Source organism: Ammospiza caudacuta, chromosome 3, assembly GCF_027887145.1.
Source record: "Ammospiza caudacuta isolate bAmmCau1 chromosome 3, bAmmCau1.pri, whole genome shotgun sequence".
Taxonomy (NCBI): Eukaryota; Metazoa; Chordata; class Aves; order Passeriformes; family Passerellidae; genus Ammospiza; species Ammospiza caudacuta.
The window spans coordinates 98,630,169-98,649,429 of record NC_080595.1 but is presented as its reverse complement, the minus strand read 5'-3'; the positions used below and the strand labels follow the sequence as shown (position 1 = coordinate 98,649,429).

At 39.5% G+C, this 19,261-nt stretch overlaps 1 protein-coding gene across 1 annotated transcript in view; it reads left to right on the top strand.

Moving 5' to 3' along the window:
- Positions 1-2,762: 2,762 nt before the first annotated feature.
- Positions 2,763-19,261, top strand: part of DDX43 (DEAD-box helicase 43) — a 21,731-nt gene continuing 5,232 nt past the window's right edge. The window contains exons 1-13 of the mRNA XM_058802110.1: positions 2,763-3,084; positions 3,649-3,704; positions 4,083-4,215; positions 5,532-5,639; positions 6,182-6,263; positions 8,468-8,624; positions 8,710-8,828; positions 9,128-9,238; positions 11,810-11,951; positions 15,435-15,535; positions 16,276-16,363; positions 17,877-18,004; positions 18,605-18,714. Of these exons, the coding sequence (XP_058658093.1) occupies positions 2,763-3,084; positions 3,649-3,704; positions 4,083-4,215; positions 5,532-5,639; positions 6,182-6,263; positions 8,468-8,624; positions 8,710-8,828; positions 9,128-9,238; positions 11,810-11,951; positions 15,435-15,535; positions 16,276-16,363; positions 17,877-18,004; positions 18,605-18,714 (1,657 nt within the window). The remainder of the gene's footprint in view (positions 3,085-3,648; positions 3,705-4,082; positions 4,216-5,531; positions 5,640-6,181; positions 6,264-8,467; positions 8,625-8,709; positions 8,829-9,127; positions 9,239-11,809; positions 11,952-15,434; positions 15,536-16,275; positions 16,364-17,876; positions 18,005-18,604; positions 18,715-19,261) is intronic.

Sequence of the window (19,261 nt, the reverse complement as noted above, 5' to 3'; positions counted from 1 at the left end):
ATGAAATCCTTTTGGATTCACTGGGTTTGAATGAAATATGGAAAAGAATTTGTCCCAGGTATTTCTGCTTCACATTTTTTTTCAAGTGTGTTAATTGACTTTATTCAAATGGATTACAACATCACACAATGTGCTGTCACTGTCTAAAAAGATTAATTTGTTTTTGAAATAAGATTTGTCCCCTGCAACGTCAGTGGAAGCATGTAATATTTAATATTTTCCTACCCATTCATCTGGATGCAAATGTGGCCATTCACTCAGCTGTGGCCACACAGAACAATTCGACATATCCAATGTCATCTGCTATTGGAAGCATTTTTGACTTCTTTGAAAGACAAAAAAAAAGTTTCATAGCAGGCTTAGAAAGCACGATGGCTGCTTCCACTGACACTGCAACATTAGCCAGTACATTACAATGTTAATTGTAAATTCTTGGCAAAGTTGAATCCATATTGTTGTTAATAAAAATGACTTGAAAAGTACCGTGACTACTGAGTTTTTTCCTTATATAAAAGATTGTATGGTGTGACCACGTATCAGGTAAGAAAAAACAATTAAACTTGTTCATTGGTTTCCTTTTGAAGTTTTGTAATTTTTTAATTAGTGAACGAAAACACTACAAAGGAAGTTTATTAGAATAAAATGTGCAGAAACCAGTCTGACATGTTCAGTTTCTGGTAACTGTTTACAGCAGTTTACTTTCACTTAATGTTGCAGCTCCTCTGTGAAAATGAGCTTGGAAGTTATTGCTGCCTTCCCTGTTTGATAAAGGGCAATGGATTCAGTGTTGGCAATCAGGGACCTGTGTGGGGAGCAGGATTTCTCATGGAAGGCTGTCATCTGTCATCTCAGTTTAACTTGAGGCCTAGTGAAGCCGTTTCTTCTGAATTTGACTGTGAAAGTTGCTGTAGTAGAATGTTACTGCACCAAACCTAAACCACTCATTTGCAACACGCCTCCTTTCGCCATTGTGCTCTTCCTACAGGCTGGCTGAAGACAAGCTTCACTATTTGAGTGTAAAATACTAAATACATAGAGCCTCTTCTTGTGCTGAAGTCACTGCCTTTGCGGAGTTACCCAGATATCTCAATGTGCAGGTGATCCCCAGCCTCTCTGATGAACATCGCCTTAAGATACTGAAATTTAAAGCCACGATTGCCAGAAAGGGAGAAGCAAATGTACACATTCTCTTCTTGTGTTAAAGCAGGCAGCCTTGCTTCCTGTGTGCACAGAGCTGTTAGGGAAGGCTCAGAAGACAGCAGAAAGTAGTTTTTCCTGTTGGGTTACCCAGCAGATTGCCACAACTAGGCACAGGTGGTGATATTTATCCATAAAGACACATGCATAAATGTTCCGTGTTCAGCTCTGTGCAGTAAGAATTCAGGACTCTACCTAACAAGGAAATTTAAACACCCATTTAGCATTTTTTTGTGTAATTGAAGGGGTATGTTAGCTCTTTTTTGTTTTCATTTGGTTTTCTCTATTTTTTTTCACAGTGATGGTAACAAAGCACTGACACAGTTTACCCAGGGAGGTTGTGGAATCTCTGTCCTTGGAGAAAGTCACAGGCCACCTTGGCAACTGGCTCTTGGTGTCCCTGCTTGAGCAGAGGGGCTGGACCAGATGGCCCCCAGAGGCCTTCAAGCTCAGCCATTCTGCGATTCTGTTTCCAATATTGTATCAGCTTTAGTACACTGAGTTATAATGAACATAAAAGCTTCATTAAAGCATCATTAAGGCTTCATTTGAGATTAAGTATTAAGACTTTGCTTAAAAAATCAGACTGCGATGTATCAGCATGAGACCAGCCTGGGCGCCTGGCAAAATTACACAGTGCCACTCTCACTCCCTTGCCTCCCCTGAGGCTGCCTGCCTTTCCCTTCCACCCTATAGACTTTGTTGCTTCCCACATGTTCTCAACCCTGTTCTTGCCTCTACTGCCTCCTCCTCTTCCTCAGCTAAGCCCAACCCAGGGTTCCCCTGTGCTGGCAGAGGAGCAGGGAGGAAATCAGAAAGTATCAGCAATAGTGTGGCCAGCAGGACCAGGGCAATGATTGACCCTCCAGTACTGAGCACTGGTGAGGCCACACCTCAAGTCCTCTCTCCAGTGCTGCGCCCCTCGCTGCAGAAAAGACATGAGGTGCTGGAGCGAGTCCAGAGAAGGGCAAGGCTGTGAAGGGTGTGGAGCACCAGTCCTGTGAGGAGCAGCTGAGGGAAATGGGGTCGCTTATCCTGAAGCAAAGGAAGCCCAGGGAGGCCCTTATGGCTCTCTACAGCTGCCTGACACGAGGCTGTTGCTAGGTGGGGGTCGGCCTCTTCTCCCAGGCAACCGGTGACAGGACAAGAGGACACAGTCCCAAAGTGCGCCGGGGCCTGTTTAGGTTGCGCATTAGGAAGAAGTTCTTTGCAGAAAGAGTGAGCGGGCATTGGAACAGGCTGTCCAGGGAGCGGGGGAGTCAGCATGCTCGAAGTGCTTAAGGAACCACTGCACGTGGCATGGTGTCAAACACTCAGTGCCACGGCGTGTTTGACAAGGCGCTGCTGGATCACGGGTAGGACGCCATGGTCCCCGAGGCCTTTTCCAGCCGAACCGACTCCGTGCTCCCCCGAAAACACAGCAGGGGCAGCCATAGAGCCCCGCCCCCCCTGCGGAGCCAGCCAATCACAGCTCAGAGAGCGGCCCGCCCCGGCCAATCAGCGCGCCCCGGGCTTGAGACGCGCCAAGTTCCTCCGCATGGGCGGCCGAGCTGGGAGCGGCCGCCATGTCGGACTGGGACGCGAGCAGCGATGAGGAGCTGGGCGCGCCGGACTGGCCGCGGGCCGCCGCTGCTGCTGCCGGGGCGCTGTGCTGGTCGCCCAGCACCCCTTCGTGGGGCCGCGGCTCCGGGGAGAGCGGCGGGCGATGGGGGAAAGGCACGGGAAATGCCGGAGGGGAAGGGTGGGAGCCGCGAGGCGCTGAAGGCTCCGGCGGCCCGAGGCGGGCGGCGCGGCAGCGGCCGCCCCGAGCTGCGGCCGGCCAGGCTCGGGACTCTGCGGCGCCGCTCTGCTTCCACCTGGATAGCGCCCTGGTCGGGGCTCTCATAGGTAATGCCGGTGCACCCCCGGGCCGGGTGCTTGGCCCCTGGGGTAAGCGGGTGGGGAGGAGCCGGTCCCCCCCGTGCCCTGAGGGAGTGGGTCCCTGCCCTCCGTCAGCCTGGCCGCGGAGGGGCCCTCGCAGTTCCGTGCGGCTCTCTCCATCCACCTGGGCACGGCAGGCTGCTCTTGCAGTGTCTGCCACTCGCCAGGGAAACTTGTCCACCCTAAAGTGATTGAGTTGATGTCTGTTTCTCAAGGCCAGCAGTGTGCAAGTGTTCTGAAGCCCCTCTAGTCACATGAAGGAAGGGTGACAATCTCTTGATCTAGTTTTACTCCTCCATCTCTTCTACTGAAGGGCATTCCCCTACATACAAACCTTGCATTTGTTTAATTGACAGAAGAGGTACCTACAGTCTCCAACGGTTTGATGTCAAAAGTGCTTTTATTTGTAGGTACACGCACTCATATGAAAGTCTCAGGGTTTGGTCACAAACAAAATACATACAATTAATGTCTAGGTTTGGGCAGTTTGTCCTAAATCTCTGTAATACCTGCTGTGTATCTTTATAACAGGTAGGGGTGGAAGTAAAATTAAAGAACTTGAGGATTCTTCAGGTTCCAGGATAAAGGTACCATGTGCTGTATGTTGTCAAGGAATGGGCTTTTTTGGGGACATACTTGGTTTTGTTTCTGTGTAAACCATTTGAAGGAAGTTTAAGGGTGTTACAATAGCTGTAATAATGCCACTGTTTTAGAGTTGGTGTAAAGAAAGTGGAATTGAGGGTGCAATTTGGATGTTATGTGAAAATATGAAAAAGTTATTGATTTTTTTTTTCCTTAAGTTTGCATTTATTACCTTCAATTTTAGAAGGAAATAAATCTATCTTTTCATAGAACAAGTTAAACTTCAGAGAAAAAAAGACCAAAAATTATTTTCAGTATGTGTTCTTGTATAATGTTTGTCTTTGCAGTATGGAAAAAAAATTCAGTGATGTTTTTGACCATAGGTTACAAGAGGAACCTATGAATCTGAAGTAAAGATTTTTGGCAGCATTGATGTGCAAAACAAAGCCAAGACGTTGATTGACAATCTTATTACAAGTTCTGGACAAAACTATGTTAGAGGTGGGACAGAGAAAGGTAAGAAATGTGAGGTTGGGGGCAAAAATATTATTGTGTTCCATATATTTGGTAGTTTGCTGGAGTCTTTTTATATTGTTAGTATTTTGCCAAGTAAGTTAACTTAAACCTCTTAAACCTTGTTCTTGGGCAATGGCATCTTCTTAAAACAGAAATACCAAGACATCCTCCTTTTTTTCAACTATGGACAGTTCCCCCTCCCACCAAACTGCCAGGATTCCATGAAAACCAGTTCTTGTGTGTCTTCAACAATTTTATGGATGCAGAATGTTATACCACCTTGGTTCTTGCACTATCAGTTTGATTCCTCCAAAATAACAGTATTGGCTCTAGTGCAAGTTTTAATCTGGTATCTGTGGAGAATTACAATTCAGTAAACCTTTGTAAAGACAGTCTGTAAAGTGCTGATCATAGCACGGCCATGCTGACTTCCTACTGCTTTCAAGGGTTGTTAATGTCTTGAGATTTGGTGCTGCACTTTGTACCTGGCTTTACTAGGCTTTCCTGTGGTAGCTGTGTTACATGGATATACAAATCATTTTTGTATGTTTGGATGCTGCCTATATTATTGGTATGTCTTGTATGTGCTCCCAGCAGTTTTTTGCACAGGCGAACACCATCCACAGTTGTTGATCTGATGCTCTGATGAGGAAGAAGGGATCCAGGAATTATGTTCCAGCATTAGAATAAGGACTGGAGTAGTTGTGTGTTTCCTTTTTAGAAGTGTCCCAGAAGGTGGATGAGTATGTTTCAAGAGACTAGAAGTATTTAAAGCTACCTTTGGGTTTGTGACAGTGTTATCCCTATGTTTCCTGCCTTTCCACTAATTTTCCACACAACTGTGTTGCTATTTATATCTTCAGGTTAAACTGCACTTACTTAGGATGTGTTAATCTCATCAAAAAAGAAGTATGGAATATAACTAGACTTAGACTTTATTGTGGTGTTGTTGGATGCTTTAGGCTTTGCTCTTGTAGCTGTTAAAGCTTTTTCTCTGCATATCATCTACTGGTTTCCAAACCTTGCAGCACAACAAACCTAGTTTATAGCTGGAGAAGCATGTCATACCCTGTCATTACTTCCTTTAAGTAGCTAAGGATGTTGAAATGTTTCCCTTTTTTTATCAAAACTGAATTTGTACACATTTTAGCAATGTTTCAGGGTAGAGATCTGGGAAATAATTTTCCACTTATATATATGTTTCATGTATATTTAAAATATATGAGGCCTGCAATAGAAAACACATTTGTTTTGAGGGGAGATTTCTCCCCATGTTTGTTCCATCAAACAGCAGCATTTTGTTACTAACTCTGCAGGAAAAACCTTGGACATTATCAAGCCTGAAAATAACCCAAAGAAACCAGTAATTAACTGGGCCTCTCTTCGAGAAAACAGGGCCAAATATGAATCTATGAAGTGGGCAGGTTAGTTTTACAATTTTGATTGTATTATACTTGTCTTTATGTGGTAAATCTGTTGGAATGCTTGAACTTTCTAATACTTGCTTTGAGATGACTGAATGTTTCTTCAGTGACGTATTTGCAGTGAGCTGGCCATGGCAGCATTTCTCAACATGGTCATGGAGGATACTGATTACTGTGCCAAGACTTAAACCTCTTACTCTTGTGGTATTTTGAATGTCACCCTTTGAAAACGGTGTTGTTTTGTATGTTGCCACCAAAAAATAAAAAAACAAACTAGGAGTTGTTAAATATACTACTGTATGTGTTAGTACAGTAGTATATTCAGAACTTTAAAAGTGAGGGAGTGGGTTTTTTGCAGATATTGAAGTGTTTGTCTCAGCCCTCATCTTTTTACGTGAGCAATGGTTTTCCATACTTCCAGCTAGTCTTCTGGCTCAAGGCACTTTCTGGGTCCTGTGCTTTCCATCTTAAGCTTTAGCAGACTTACATTGACTCTGTATTATTTCTTGCTGATTTGAGTGGGATTTTTCTGATTGTTTAAGGCTTGCCTCCAATTGAGAAAAACTTCTACAAAGAATCAGCCAGGACTGCATCTATGTCGCAAGAAGAAGTGGAACTGTGGCGGTAAGATCATTTCTTTAGGGAATCACCTGCTTGGCAAAAATCACTATTAAACTAGAGAGACTAGAAGGTGGGAGGTGAAATACTGAGACAGAGACTCTAATTCTGGGGTCTTGTAGCACCTTGATCTTTTTAAGAACTCTTTCTTGGGAATGAAACAACTGGCAGATGAGATTATTAGTTGTCTGGAAAAATAACCTCATGGATTTTCTACTTCTCTAAAAATGTTTGATTTAGTTGAATTTCAGAAAGAAAAATTTCATAATGGTTCACTGACTTTTTTGGCTGTTTCTTCGCCTTTCATGAGACAGTATGTTCACATTTTCTAGGTCCTTCCAAATAAAATTGTTCACAGGTTGAATACCTTTTGGCTGCAATTTTTCCCCTGCATTTTTTTAGTCAAAACTATCTTCAAACCAAATTCCAACTTTTGTTACTGTTGTCTTCCTTTTTTATCTGTCTTGTTTTTACAAGCACATCCTGGTGAGTACATGCTTCAGTTAACTGCATCTGTTTATTTTGATCCAGCAACCTCTATCACTACCTTGCAAGGAAAACACATCATCTGTTTCAAGTGGTTTGGTTCAGGCCTTGGTAATAGTTACAACCCTCTTTAGTAGTTCTAATGAAGTTAGTGAACATTATTGAAGCATTAGCTTTTTATTACTTTTCTTTTTGCAAGATGTCTTTTTTTTTTTTTTGCATGCCAGAGAAACTTTGCCACAGTGAGCAAAGTATGGAATTGTTTCCAGATGCTTTCACCTTTTCCCTTAAAGTATATGGATGTGTTGTTGTTAGAGCTAGTGAAAATTACAGAACATTGTTCTTGTAGGTTAAAAAATTGTATTGAGGAATACAACTTGTCTGATAAAGGAATTTTTTTCCTACTTCATCTAATCCATTTGCTTTAAAGAAAAAAAAAGACACAACCAAAAGAAATAATTCTATAAACATGAGGGAAAATTGAATTGCTCATTCTTTTCCTAGTTTACACCCTATTTGAAGAAAAGGTTTTTACTGAATGGAATCTTCAGAGGAGTACAGGACTGAAATCAATATGCTTATGCAGATGTCATGGTTTAAAACCAGATGGAAATTAGGGTCTAAGCAACCACTCCCTTCCCTCCCCTCCCTTTGGTAAGAGAGGGACAAAAGGGCAGAGATTATAGATTGAAATAAGAATTTACTGGAAAACATCAATGAGATAAGAAAAACAGCAAGAACACTAATAAAAACGTTGTATAAAAGGTGATTGCATGCAAAAATGCTCATGGGAGTCCGTGCCCATGTTTTTCTCCCCAAGCCTGAGATAACAAAAAACGATGATGCCAAGCCTGCTGGTCAGACCTTCACACCACCTCACCTCTCCAATCACCATTTGCTCTCCTGGGAGAAGGCAATGACCCTCCATGGTCATTTTGTTCCTTTTTCTTCCACAGGAAACCACACCCCTTTCTCCTGGAAAGTGAAAATCCCCTTCACTCCCATGATGATTTGGGTGATACAGAGTAACAATGTAGCCATGCCCGCATGGCTTCAAGCACCCCTCTTTGCCGGTGGGAGAAAATTGTCTCTGCCCTTGGCTGAAACTAGGACAACATATTAATAGCTCTAAATTGGAGGAAGCCTTGGAAAAGCAGTTTTTAATATAGTCTTTTATATGAATTGTGATTTGGGTTTTGCCTGCTTTTAGGGGCTTGTTCCAGCTTTTTTTTTTTTTTTGAGCCTTACTTTTTCCTTATCATGTTCTTTTTCCAAAATTGTTGAGTTGGTATTCTCTAGAGTATCCAGGCAGCTGCTCTGACAACAGTTGGGGGAGATTTTTGTCAGAATGTAGAATTTTGACTGTTAAATTGAAGCAATTCATCTGAATTCTGGGTTGTCTTTGGGTTTAAAAATTTGTCATACCTACTTAATTTGTAATCAGGTATAATTGTAGCCTGATAGGAGTGCAGTTCATGTTAATAACCATATATAACTTCAAATCAGTTGTTCTTAAGAAAAAATGGTTATTGATACATTTGGGAGAAGTTTTCCTATAGAAGATCTTTTAAGAAAGGTACAAGACTAATTCAGTCCCATTCAAGAGCCTAAACTTGTTTTTTCTTGTTCAAGCAGTTTAAAAAAAATTAAGATACACAGTCTTTTATGTTAGCTCCAATTTTTCAGATAATGAGACTTTAAAACAATTGCGCTACTTGATATAGGAAAGAAAATAATAATATAACTTGTGATGACTTGAAAGAAGATGAAAAGCGCTGCATTCCCAATCCTGTTTGTAAATTTGAAGATGTATTTGAGCATTATCCTGATATTATGGCCAATATAAGAAAAGTTGGTTTTCAGAAGCCTACACCAATTCAGGTATGTCTTCAATTTTGATGACTCTTTAACTGAACCTTAAGAGAAAAATGAAGACTACATTTAAGTGTTTGTTGTTTTATGTTAGTCCCAGGCTTGGCCAATTATACTGCAAGGAATTGATCTTATTGGGATAGCGCAGACCGGTACTGGGAAGACATTAGCATACTTAATGCCTGGATTCATTCACTTGACTTCACAGCCAATGTAAGGACTGCTCACAGGTCGGATTTGTTTAGCTGTGAATACTTCCCCCTGCACTTACTTCCTCCTGCACCCAACTCCTGAGATGATTTTTCTAGTAATGAAGATAAAAATCATGTATTGAAAAAAATTTTATATAAATCTCATGGAATAAGCACCAAATTTTTCACCATAGACAAATTAGCATTCCATTAGCAGCAGTGTACAGGAGAAGTTTACAACAGTATAAAAATGTTCAGTGTCAAGCATGATGGACTTTGCCCATCCTTATATACCAACATTCTAAATATGCTTTGTTGCAGATCCAAAGATCAGCGTGGGGGGCCTGGAATGTTGGTTCTTGCTCCCACTAGAGAACTGGCACTTCAAGTAGAGGCAGAGTGTTCAAAGTATGCATACAAAGGAATTAAAAGGTAGTCTTGCTTTTCACTGGCTTGTTAAGTAGTATGTTTTTTTCTCCTACCAATACCTACTCCAATAATTGCATTTAAGAGGGGAGGAGAGAGTAGTAAATGCAGGGTTTATATTTTCCCAGTTTTCAGAATTTATGTTTTGACTAATCTCATGGTCAAAGTTTATGAAGCTTTTCTGCTGCTTTTCCTTCTGAGTTGACAGCTAAGAAGAATCACACAGAATATGCTGAGTTGAAAGGGACAAGGATCATCAAATCTGACTCTTAGCCCTACACAGGACATCCCCAAGAGTCACACCATGTGACTGAGAGCATTGTCCAAACACTTGAACTCTTGGTCAGGCTTGGTGCTGTGATCACTTCCTTTGGGAGCCTGTTCCAGTGCCCAACCACCCTCTGGGTGAAGAAACTTTTCCTGATATCCAGCCTAAACCTCCCCTGACACAGCTTCAGGCCATTCCCTTGGGTCCTGTCACTGTCACACAGAGCAGAGATCAGTGCCTGCCCTTTCTTGTCCCCTCACAAGGAAGCTGTCACTGCAGTGAGGTCTCCCCTCAGTCTCCTCCAGGCTGAACAGACCCAGTGCCCTCAGCCACTCCTCACACAGCTTCCCCTCGAGGCCCTTCCCCATCTTTGTTGCCCTCCTTGGACACTCTCTGATAGTTTAATGTCTTTCTTACATTGTGGTGCCCAGAGCTGCCCCCAGCACTGGAGGTGAGGCTGCCCCAGTGCAGAGCAGAGCAGGACAATCCCCTCCCTTGCCCAGCTGGTGATGCTGGGCCTGATGCCCCCAGGACAGGGTTGGCCCTCCTGGCTCCAGGGCACTGCTGACTCATGTTCAACTTGCCATTGACCAAGTCCCTTTCCCTGGCACTGCTTTCCAGTATCCCATTCCCCAGTCTGTCTGTACATCCAAGGTTGCCCATCCCAGGTACAGAATCCAGCATTTTCCCTTGTTGAACTTCACGTGGTTGGTGGTTGCCCAGCCCTCTGATTTGTCAAGGTCTCTCTGCAGGGCCTCCCTGCCCTGGAGGGAGCCAGCAGCTCCTCCCAGTTTTGTATTGTCTGTGAACTTGCTTACTACCTCTTCCATTCCTGCCTCCAGGTCATTTATGAAGATGTTATGAGGGCCAAGGATGGAGCTCTGTGGGGCCCTTCTAGTGACAGGTCACCAGTTTAATGTCACCCCATTCATTGTAACCCTTTATGCCTGACCTGTGAGCCAGTTGCTGACCCATCCCATGGTGTCTTCATCCAGCTGTGTGCTTGACATTTTGTTCAGAAGGAAACTGTGAGAAAAAGTATTGAAAGCTTTACTGAAATCTAAACAGCTTACATCAACTGGCTTCACTGATCATCTTGGTGGGCTACATTGTCATAAAAGGAAGTCAGGCTTGACAAGCAGGACTTTGCCCTCTTAGAGCTGTGCTGGCTGTGGGCAGTGACTACATTGTCTTACAGGTGTTTGTCTACACCTCCCAGAATAATCTTCATAACTTCACCAGGGACCTTTCTGGATTCCAAAGACCACTCAAAAATCATTGAGAGACACTGCAATGACATCAGCCAGCTCTTTGAGAATTTTTGTACAAATCCCATCACGCCCCATAGATCTGTAGAAATCCAGCTGGAGCAGCAGATCCTGCATAATTTGCAGCTCAGCTGGGAGTGGATCGTTCTCACATTGTGGTTCTCCAGCTCAGGGCACTGGAATCCCCTTGGTGCATCATCTGTGTTGAAGACAGTGGCAAAGAACATGTTAAACAGCTCTGTCTTGTCTTTGTCCCTGCTTGTGAGGTGACCATCCTCATCCTCTAATGGACCAATATTGGTTTTATGCTTCCTATTGCCACCTTCTCCATAGAACACACGTGGCTTTCTTTTCTAAGAGATTACTTTGCTGAATAATGTTCAGGTTCTAGCCCACACAAATCTTTTTGTAATGTTTTGTTTGGCCCTGAGTCATGGGGTATATTCCATCTTTGTCTTTCATTTTTTTTTGTTAAACTTTATGGTATTTTCATCAGCCCATTTCTCTAGCCTTTGTTGTTCTTCTGGTAAAAGCCTAATTCTCCTGAGTGTATCAGCTCCTTCTGCAGTTGGGTGTCATCCACAAACCTGCTAAGCGTAGATCTTCATTTAAGCAATTAAATAGACATTACTGTACTCTGAAACTTGCTTTTAGGGGTCTCTGTTTACTTTGTGTAGTGCTCTGAATAAGTCTTACAGTCACCCCAACTGCAAAACATATCACTTTTGATGGTACTTTTAGGAAAATCATGCATCCTTTCATATGTTCATCTATTTTTTGTGTAAATATTTTCAGAACAACCCAAAACATATGAGCTATCTCCCTTTCATTAATTTTTTCACTGCAGTTTCAGCAGAAAACTATTGCTGAGCTGTTGACGGAATGTCATTCAATGTTAATTTTAATAATTACTGCAGTACTGTCAATCATACTTGTTAATCCCAGGTGACACTTTTAAAGCAACATGGTGACATTTATTTGAAAAGGATTGACTTTAGCTGAAATTTAATACACTATGTCTGTAAAACTTTTATTTTACAGTATTTGCGTCTATGGTGGTGGGGACCGAAAAGGACAGATAGACATGGTTACCAAAGGTGTGGATATTGTTATTGCTACTCCTGGCAGACTGAATGATCTTCAGATGAACAACTTCATAAATTTGAAGAGCATAACATATTTGGCAAGTAACTGATATGCAATGAGTAATGCAGCAGCTGGGAAATGGTTGACTCAGTTTCAATTTAAGATTTAATGGAGTTTTCTTTAAACTTCCAAAGTATTAATTACAATACAGCTTAACACTGAAATTGTGTTGCAGGGATGATTCATACTTATTATAATTGCATTGCAGATGTGAAATATTCCCTAGGAAAAATAGGCTTCTAGCACAGCAAGCATTTTTAAGATACTGAATTGTTTTTTCAGTAATGGCATTCTAAAATTCATTTTGTCAGGATTAGTTACTAATGGATGAAATGCCTTTCTGAAGTTGTCTTTTCCCTTTATTTTTAAATAAATACCAGTGTCTCAATTTTTTTTTAGAACTTGTGTGGTAGCAGAGTCAGACACAGATATTTAAATGTTGGGGGACTGACTTTGTTTTGATCTCAGTGGGAAAACAGCCTCATAAATGTTATTATAATCCTTATGTCTTCTTTTCATTTTTGCCTTTTCCTGTGCTGAACAGGTAAGACCATTGCTGTTTGGAAAATGCTTCTATATATTCAATTGTCTAACTTGTCTGCGAATTGTTGCCTAGTTTGACAATTTGGCCATTCTCTCTGTCCACCCCACTATTCTGTGAGAGTTAAATTCTCTCCATGTTGTAACAAGTTAGCTCCAATTTTAAGTGATAGTTGTAAGCTTACTGGCAAAGCCAGTGGTGGTATAACATCATTATAAATTTGGCCATTTGGGAAAAAAGTTTATTACAGGAGAGTAGCATTCTGTAGAAGATTCACATGTAATTGCTGAGCAGGAAGAGAACAGGGCCTGAAAACCTGTATTCTGAGAACTATAGGAGCATAGATCATCTTTCTGCCAAGGTGGAGTATGGTCATACCACAGGCACACACTGGTTCCATGGGTATTGAACCAAAAGCATGTTTCAGTATGTGCAGCACATACTGAAGTGTGACGTTGCTAAAAAGAATTAACTATGAAATTGAAAAATATGATGATGTGAAGCAGGAGGAGAGACAATTTTGTTGCTACACTAGCAGTTAAATGTTTTCAGAAGGACCAATGCAAGAACCATATATTGTGATATGGTTGAGTCTCATGCCTCAGACTTTAAGGGAATTCTGTGCTACCATAGCCTCATGGACATTGAAATTGGACATTGAAAATTATCTCTTTTTGTAATCTTGCTCTATATTTATCCCTGTTTCTTGTGCTTTTCAATATGTATGATGCTTTCTATTTCCAGAGCTTCACTGTCAGTTTTCAGCCAACAAATAATTTAATCTTGCGGCCTTGCTTTAGGAAAAAAGAGTGGTAATAGATTTCACATTTCCATCTTGGATGAAGAACACTCTTCATTAAAGAGCTTCATTTACAGTTTTCATTTAAAGATGTTACTGAGTCTTAGGAAGGTTCCCAAAGTAAACTGAGTGTTACTTGCTAATATGATACAATTATTTCCCAAAGGACTTCCAAGGTCAGATTCTGGGAGACAATTGTTAAAACCCAACTAAATGTACCAGCCCCCAGTAAAGCAAAACAACAACAAAAGAACAAGCTCTGATAATTATGTCTAATTAGGTACTGAACCCAAGGTGAATTTGATGTTAGAATTTCTCTTCTTGCCTGACAGAACTATCAAGTTGATAAAGTCTTGATTCAGATTTTTAGGAAGCCATTTATTCAAGATAGACTGCTGTTTTTCAGAAGTAAGGTTGTAGATTCTGTCATAAACAGCCTTTTGATTGTTCAAAATACATGTCACATGAAAATATGCTTTTTTTGCCTGTGTTCAGTGTAAATCAGTATTCATTCATCAGCAGTTTGATGAAGTAATCTTAATTCTTTGGACTTCATGCTGATAAAGCAGAAGGAAGGAAATTGGAATTGTGCATGAATAATTGGGAAACATTTAGAACAAAGTGTAATTAAAAGTATATATATAAATCATGAAGGAGGATGTAAAAGGTAGATTGCAATAGTGCTTTTATTCTTCAATACAAAAAATAGGTGTTAAACTAACCAATAACTGATTTAGAAGAAAGGAAAGAAGAAATGAAATAATTTTCAAAGGAAGAACTGACTTGTAGAATTTTTTGCCGAGAAATAGGACTGAAATGAGCAATATTGACAAACAAATAAATATGTGCATATTTAAAGATAAGAAGAAACCTAAGATTATGTGCATTGAAGGGCATTTAGATTATAAACCAGGATGGGGCTGTGACACATTTGAGAAAATTGGTACTAATAGCTACCTGATATATATTACAGCCTTCTTAATGAAACAGCTGTCAGAAAAAAGAAAAGTAAATTTCAGCTACCTGATCCATCAATTAGGCACAGATGCTTCCTTTTCCCTCTGCAGCAAGTGACCTTAATAGCAAAGAAAACTTCTACTGCTGAAAAAGGCATAGCAGCCAACTCTTTACATAAAATTAGTCATGTTTCAGCCTTGCTATTCTAGAATTCATGTAGTCAATGACACCTCCATGAGCCCTCTAAAAATAAAGAGAATTAAACCAAGAAATAGAATCCTTGTCTTGTCTCTCAGTTGATAATTTTTGGTTATTTCAGAGATTTACATAAATAATGTACTAAACCCCTTTAATATAACAAAATATCAGAGAATAATGGAACAGCAAAATTAGGACAGTAGAAAGAGATTATCATCAATGCCTTATATTCCCACCTAAGTGTCTAGAAATTGTTAATACTTACAAGCACAATCCATGTAACTTTACTTTTCAAATAGAGTTTCTATAAATCAAAGAAAATAAATGAGTCTCAGATGTCAGTCTTCTTTCTTTGTATGAAACTGAAAACATTCACAAGTGTGCTTGTATATTATAAAGCATTTTAGTTCCAAAGAGATGTTCTCAGACCTCCAGCTCTCTTGTTCAATTCTGGCCTTTTTTACCAGACAAAACAAGCTTGTGCTCTGGTAGTTGTGCAGTGTCCTAGTGTGAGCCAGAATGTATGCTCTGGCTTTTTCCTACTTGTAATGAGGAACTAAATTGACAAGTGATATTTTGGTCCTGTATGAGGTATCTTATGTGGTAGAAATGAGATTTCCCCTTAAAATTGCAAACCATTTATGTGTGTTGCTCCCCAGGTTGCTCCCCTCTGGGTTTGATTGGTTATGGGTTTTTTGGTTTTGTTTTTTTTAAGTTTGTGCTTAGTTTTAGCCATCAACCTAATCATTGGTAAAACAAACAGTTGTTTTTTTGTTTTATTGACTTCAAATGCTCTTAAAGGAACTGTGAATTTTCTTGTTTTGCCTGCAAATACAATACCAAATGAAAAAGTGTCAAGGAAATTGAAGAGGTGAAATACAAGTTGAACAGGTTTTGCAGTAAGTTGTGGAGAAGATTCTGCAATTAAAACAGTTACCATTAAAATCTTTTTCTGTGTATTGTCCTGTTGATACAAACCCTTATCTGAGGAACTAGGCAGAGTAAATAACTTTGTTTCTGAACAGGTTTTAGATGAGGCTGACAGAATGCTGGATATGGGATTTGAACCTCAGATAATGAAGATCCTAATAGATGTGCGTCCTGACAGACAAACTGTTATGACGAGGTATCTAAACATGATTGTGCTCAGGACTCAAACATAAGGTTATTGAACAAGTCAATTTCAAAACAAATGTGTCAGTTATTAAAATTGTTACTTGTTTTCTTTCTAATTCGGTCTAGTCAATCAATCCTGATGAGTCATTTGACAGATTTTTTTTTCAGTTTGTACTGTCTTTTCTACTTTTTTTACATCAAATATAAAGACAGTTGAGTTATCCCAAAAAAAGGAAGGTTTCCTCAGAGTGCTGGAATTTGCCACATCAACTTAAAATGCCAATTTACAGTTCTCCTTCTGGGACCAAATGTATTTCCTGACTTTCTGATCAGTATCTGTGCTAGTCTGTACCTGGATTAATTTTGAAATTATGCAGCTTTTGGAAACTTAACAATCAAATATCCCAACAATAATTTTGGTTCCTGTATTTTGCATTTAAGCTGTTGTTTTAGAAAGCAGACTAAAAGCTTGCTTATTGGGTATTGTCCAACAACTAACCTCAGCTGAGGCTTCACTAGGAAGGTTCCATAATTGTTGCCTGTACTTTTAACCAATAAAATGCCCTTTTAAGCTCATGTGCTCTTTACTATTAATTTAAGATTAGTTAAAGTCAATACTGTTACTGCATATGTGTTTCACTGGTGTATAAGAAAGGAAAGAAAAGAAGAATATGATGAAATGAATGAACTGGAGAAGATTTGGCATGCTATTCTCATGTGTGTGTGTTTTCCTCTTCATTTCCTGTTCAGTGCTACTTGGCCTGATGGTGTCCGTCGCCTAGCAAAATCCTACTTGAAAAATCCCATGATTGTGTATGTTGGCACTCTTGACTTAACAGTAAGTTGTCCTGTTCTTCTTTGGTTTTTCCCCTTCCTTTTGTAGAAGAACTTATGTTAAACCAGGAGGTTTTTTGCTTGTAACTAACTGTATGTAAGTAAATGCATGTGTCTCTTGTAATCATCTGAGCTTTCAAGAAACAGCTCCGTGCTATTTATTTTAAAGTTTCCTTAAAAGTTCAGAAAAATTTAAAAAGTATAAACCAATATTTTTGATGTAACAATATCTGGAAGTCATAGCCCTTCAGTAGAAGACATAACAGGTGAACGAGTATCAATCATATTGAATGTTCTATTTCACAATGCCAAATGTTTTTGTGTGATCCCTTGGTTTTGCAACCTTAATTCTGGTTCAGCAAGTTCTTGTTCTTTATTTGGTTTTCCTTCTGAAGATGTTCTTTCTAATGCATACAAATCCTTATCTAAATTCGTGTTTCCTACCTGTATCTTTCTCAAATGGAGTGGGAGCTTTGTACTAAACTCTTGGAGGACACTTGTCTATAGCAGCAAGTATGTGTTAAAGTAAGAACTGTCTTTAAAGTCCAAAACTTCTAACGTGTGGATGTAGTTGTTTATTTGTCATTGTTGTGCAGCTATGTGTATTTGGCTTCAATACCAGCAGAATTTACAGGAACAGTAGTTTGCCCAAGATCTTAGGAAAGTTTCCTTTTCAGTTCCATTTTTTTTTTTAGCGATAGGGAATGAGGAAACCTAGTATCCAGTACACTTTTCAGCAGAAATAGAGACAAAGTGTGCTTTTTGTCTTTTAGTTCTGTTCAGAACTAAACTTTTATCAAAGGGCAGTTCTTGTCAAGATTAGAATTTGAAAGACATCAACTGCTCTTGTAGTTCTATTCTCTAGGGCATTAATCTCTTTCTACAGGAGCTTCACCCAGTTGACAAATCTGGTTGGGGGGGAAGGGTTCCTGTGAAGAGACAATCTTTATTTACTTGATTGAATCTTCAACTCTTGCCACAAGATCATGATACCATGCCACGAGAATGTCTAGGCTTTTTATCTTACGTATTAGTTACACCTTAGATATTCTGTGGTAACCTTCAGAGGTAATGGAGTAAATTTTTTAATGAACTGTTATTGGAATATTTAGAACTGATCATTTCAAAGAGATTTACAGCATCTTTAAAAGCCTGTAATTTCGAGTAAAATTGCCATTGTTCCAACTTTTTCTGGAGTAACATGAAATATTTGCAAATTAAAGAACTTAAATGTGTTTTTCATTAATAATATATTCCTTTCACCTCACTAATCGCTACCCGTTAAATCTCTGCAAATAAATGGTTTGGCAAACTGCTTAAAGGTAAATTTTATTATTCTCCTAAAGCAACGAGGAAGTAAGAAATATGCATTGTTTGAACTCCAAACTGATACATATTAAAATAGGGGGGTTTATGGTATCATATATTGCTACTTATATAACATGGCAATATGAGAATTAACAGAAAAAAATATTGTAATCTGTTTCTACCTAACATCCCTTTTTGCTGTTTGACAGGCAGTAAGCACAGTGCAACAAAAAGTTATTGTTATCCCCGAGGAAGAAAAGAGAGCTTTCATGCATAGCTTCATTAAGTCTATGAAGCCAAATGATAAGGTCATCATTTTTGTGGGCAAAAAGCTTACGTATGTAATCACTTCCCAGTATCATCTCTGTTTGGGGTTTTTTTCCTAACAGAAATACTGAATAGTTTCTTAGTTCACATAAGAACTATCAAGTGTAACAGCTCTTCTCAACAATATGCTGCTATTAGTATTATTTTTTTTTTATTTATTTCTTCCTTTAGACTGACTAGCAGTTTGTATTTTTTTTATATCATTAATGGTGGTGGTAAGTCTCAGTTTCACATAGCTCAAGTGGGATGTTTGGATTCTTGGGGACACATCAATGTGATGTACTGTTTACTTTCATACACCTCTGGTGTGTGCAAGACCTGATTAATGTGGGGGTGGTCATTGTATATACTTGAACTTTTTGAGTCAACAACACAAAAATAATCTAGTATTCCTCTAAAGTATAAAATAAAGTTAAACATTTCTATGTGGATTAGACTTGCTTTCCTGTTTTATAATAAGTATCAGCTGACCTAGGTAACACTTTGTCCGTAGGCACACATTTAGCTTTTGCTGTCACATTACTGTCCTTTTGATTTAAATCTAGATGCTGCACTATTTTATTTCTTTTTTTTATTCTCTTTTAAGAGCCATTGCTTTATTTCACCCTAGGGCTGATGACTTGGCAAGTGACTTTGGTATCCAAGGAATTCCAGTACAGTCACTTCATGGCAACAGGGAGCAATGTGATCGAGAACAGGCTTTGGATGACTTCAAGAAAGGTGAGTTTGTACTGAACTACTGGTTTGTTTAGGCCAGATTTCTAATGTTTTTTTCTGTTCAAAACTTGTCTAAGTGTCATGTCTCTCTAGTACTATAGAAGTTAAAATATTAAAGAGCTCTGAATTTTATGGAAAATTTTAAAGAAAGCTTTAGTTGTTTGGCAAAAAAAGACCCAGCAAACAAAGAGATTGCTCTTCAACAAAATTTTGAATGGCTGGGAGTTTAATAATTTAAAGTAAGGCTTATTTTACTTTTGAGATTTCTGGAAAAATTGGCATTGTATGTCTACAGAAAGGTAAATTTAAATGTCAGATGATGGTGCTTTCAGTGAACCAGTCCTGCTCCAGATTATGCTAGTAGGGTTGTGTGAACACAATTCAGAGTTACTTGAACACATGCTAATAAAAGACTCGTGCTGTGACAAGAGTGTCAGCTGAGAATATAGTTGTTGAAGGTTTTGTTCATTGGACAGACTCTTTATATCAACCAGGCATATTTCTTACTTTTCCTGCACTCTGCTGTTCTACTGGTGACATGCAAATAGTA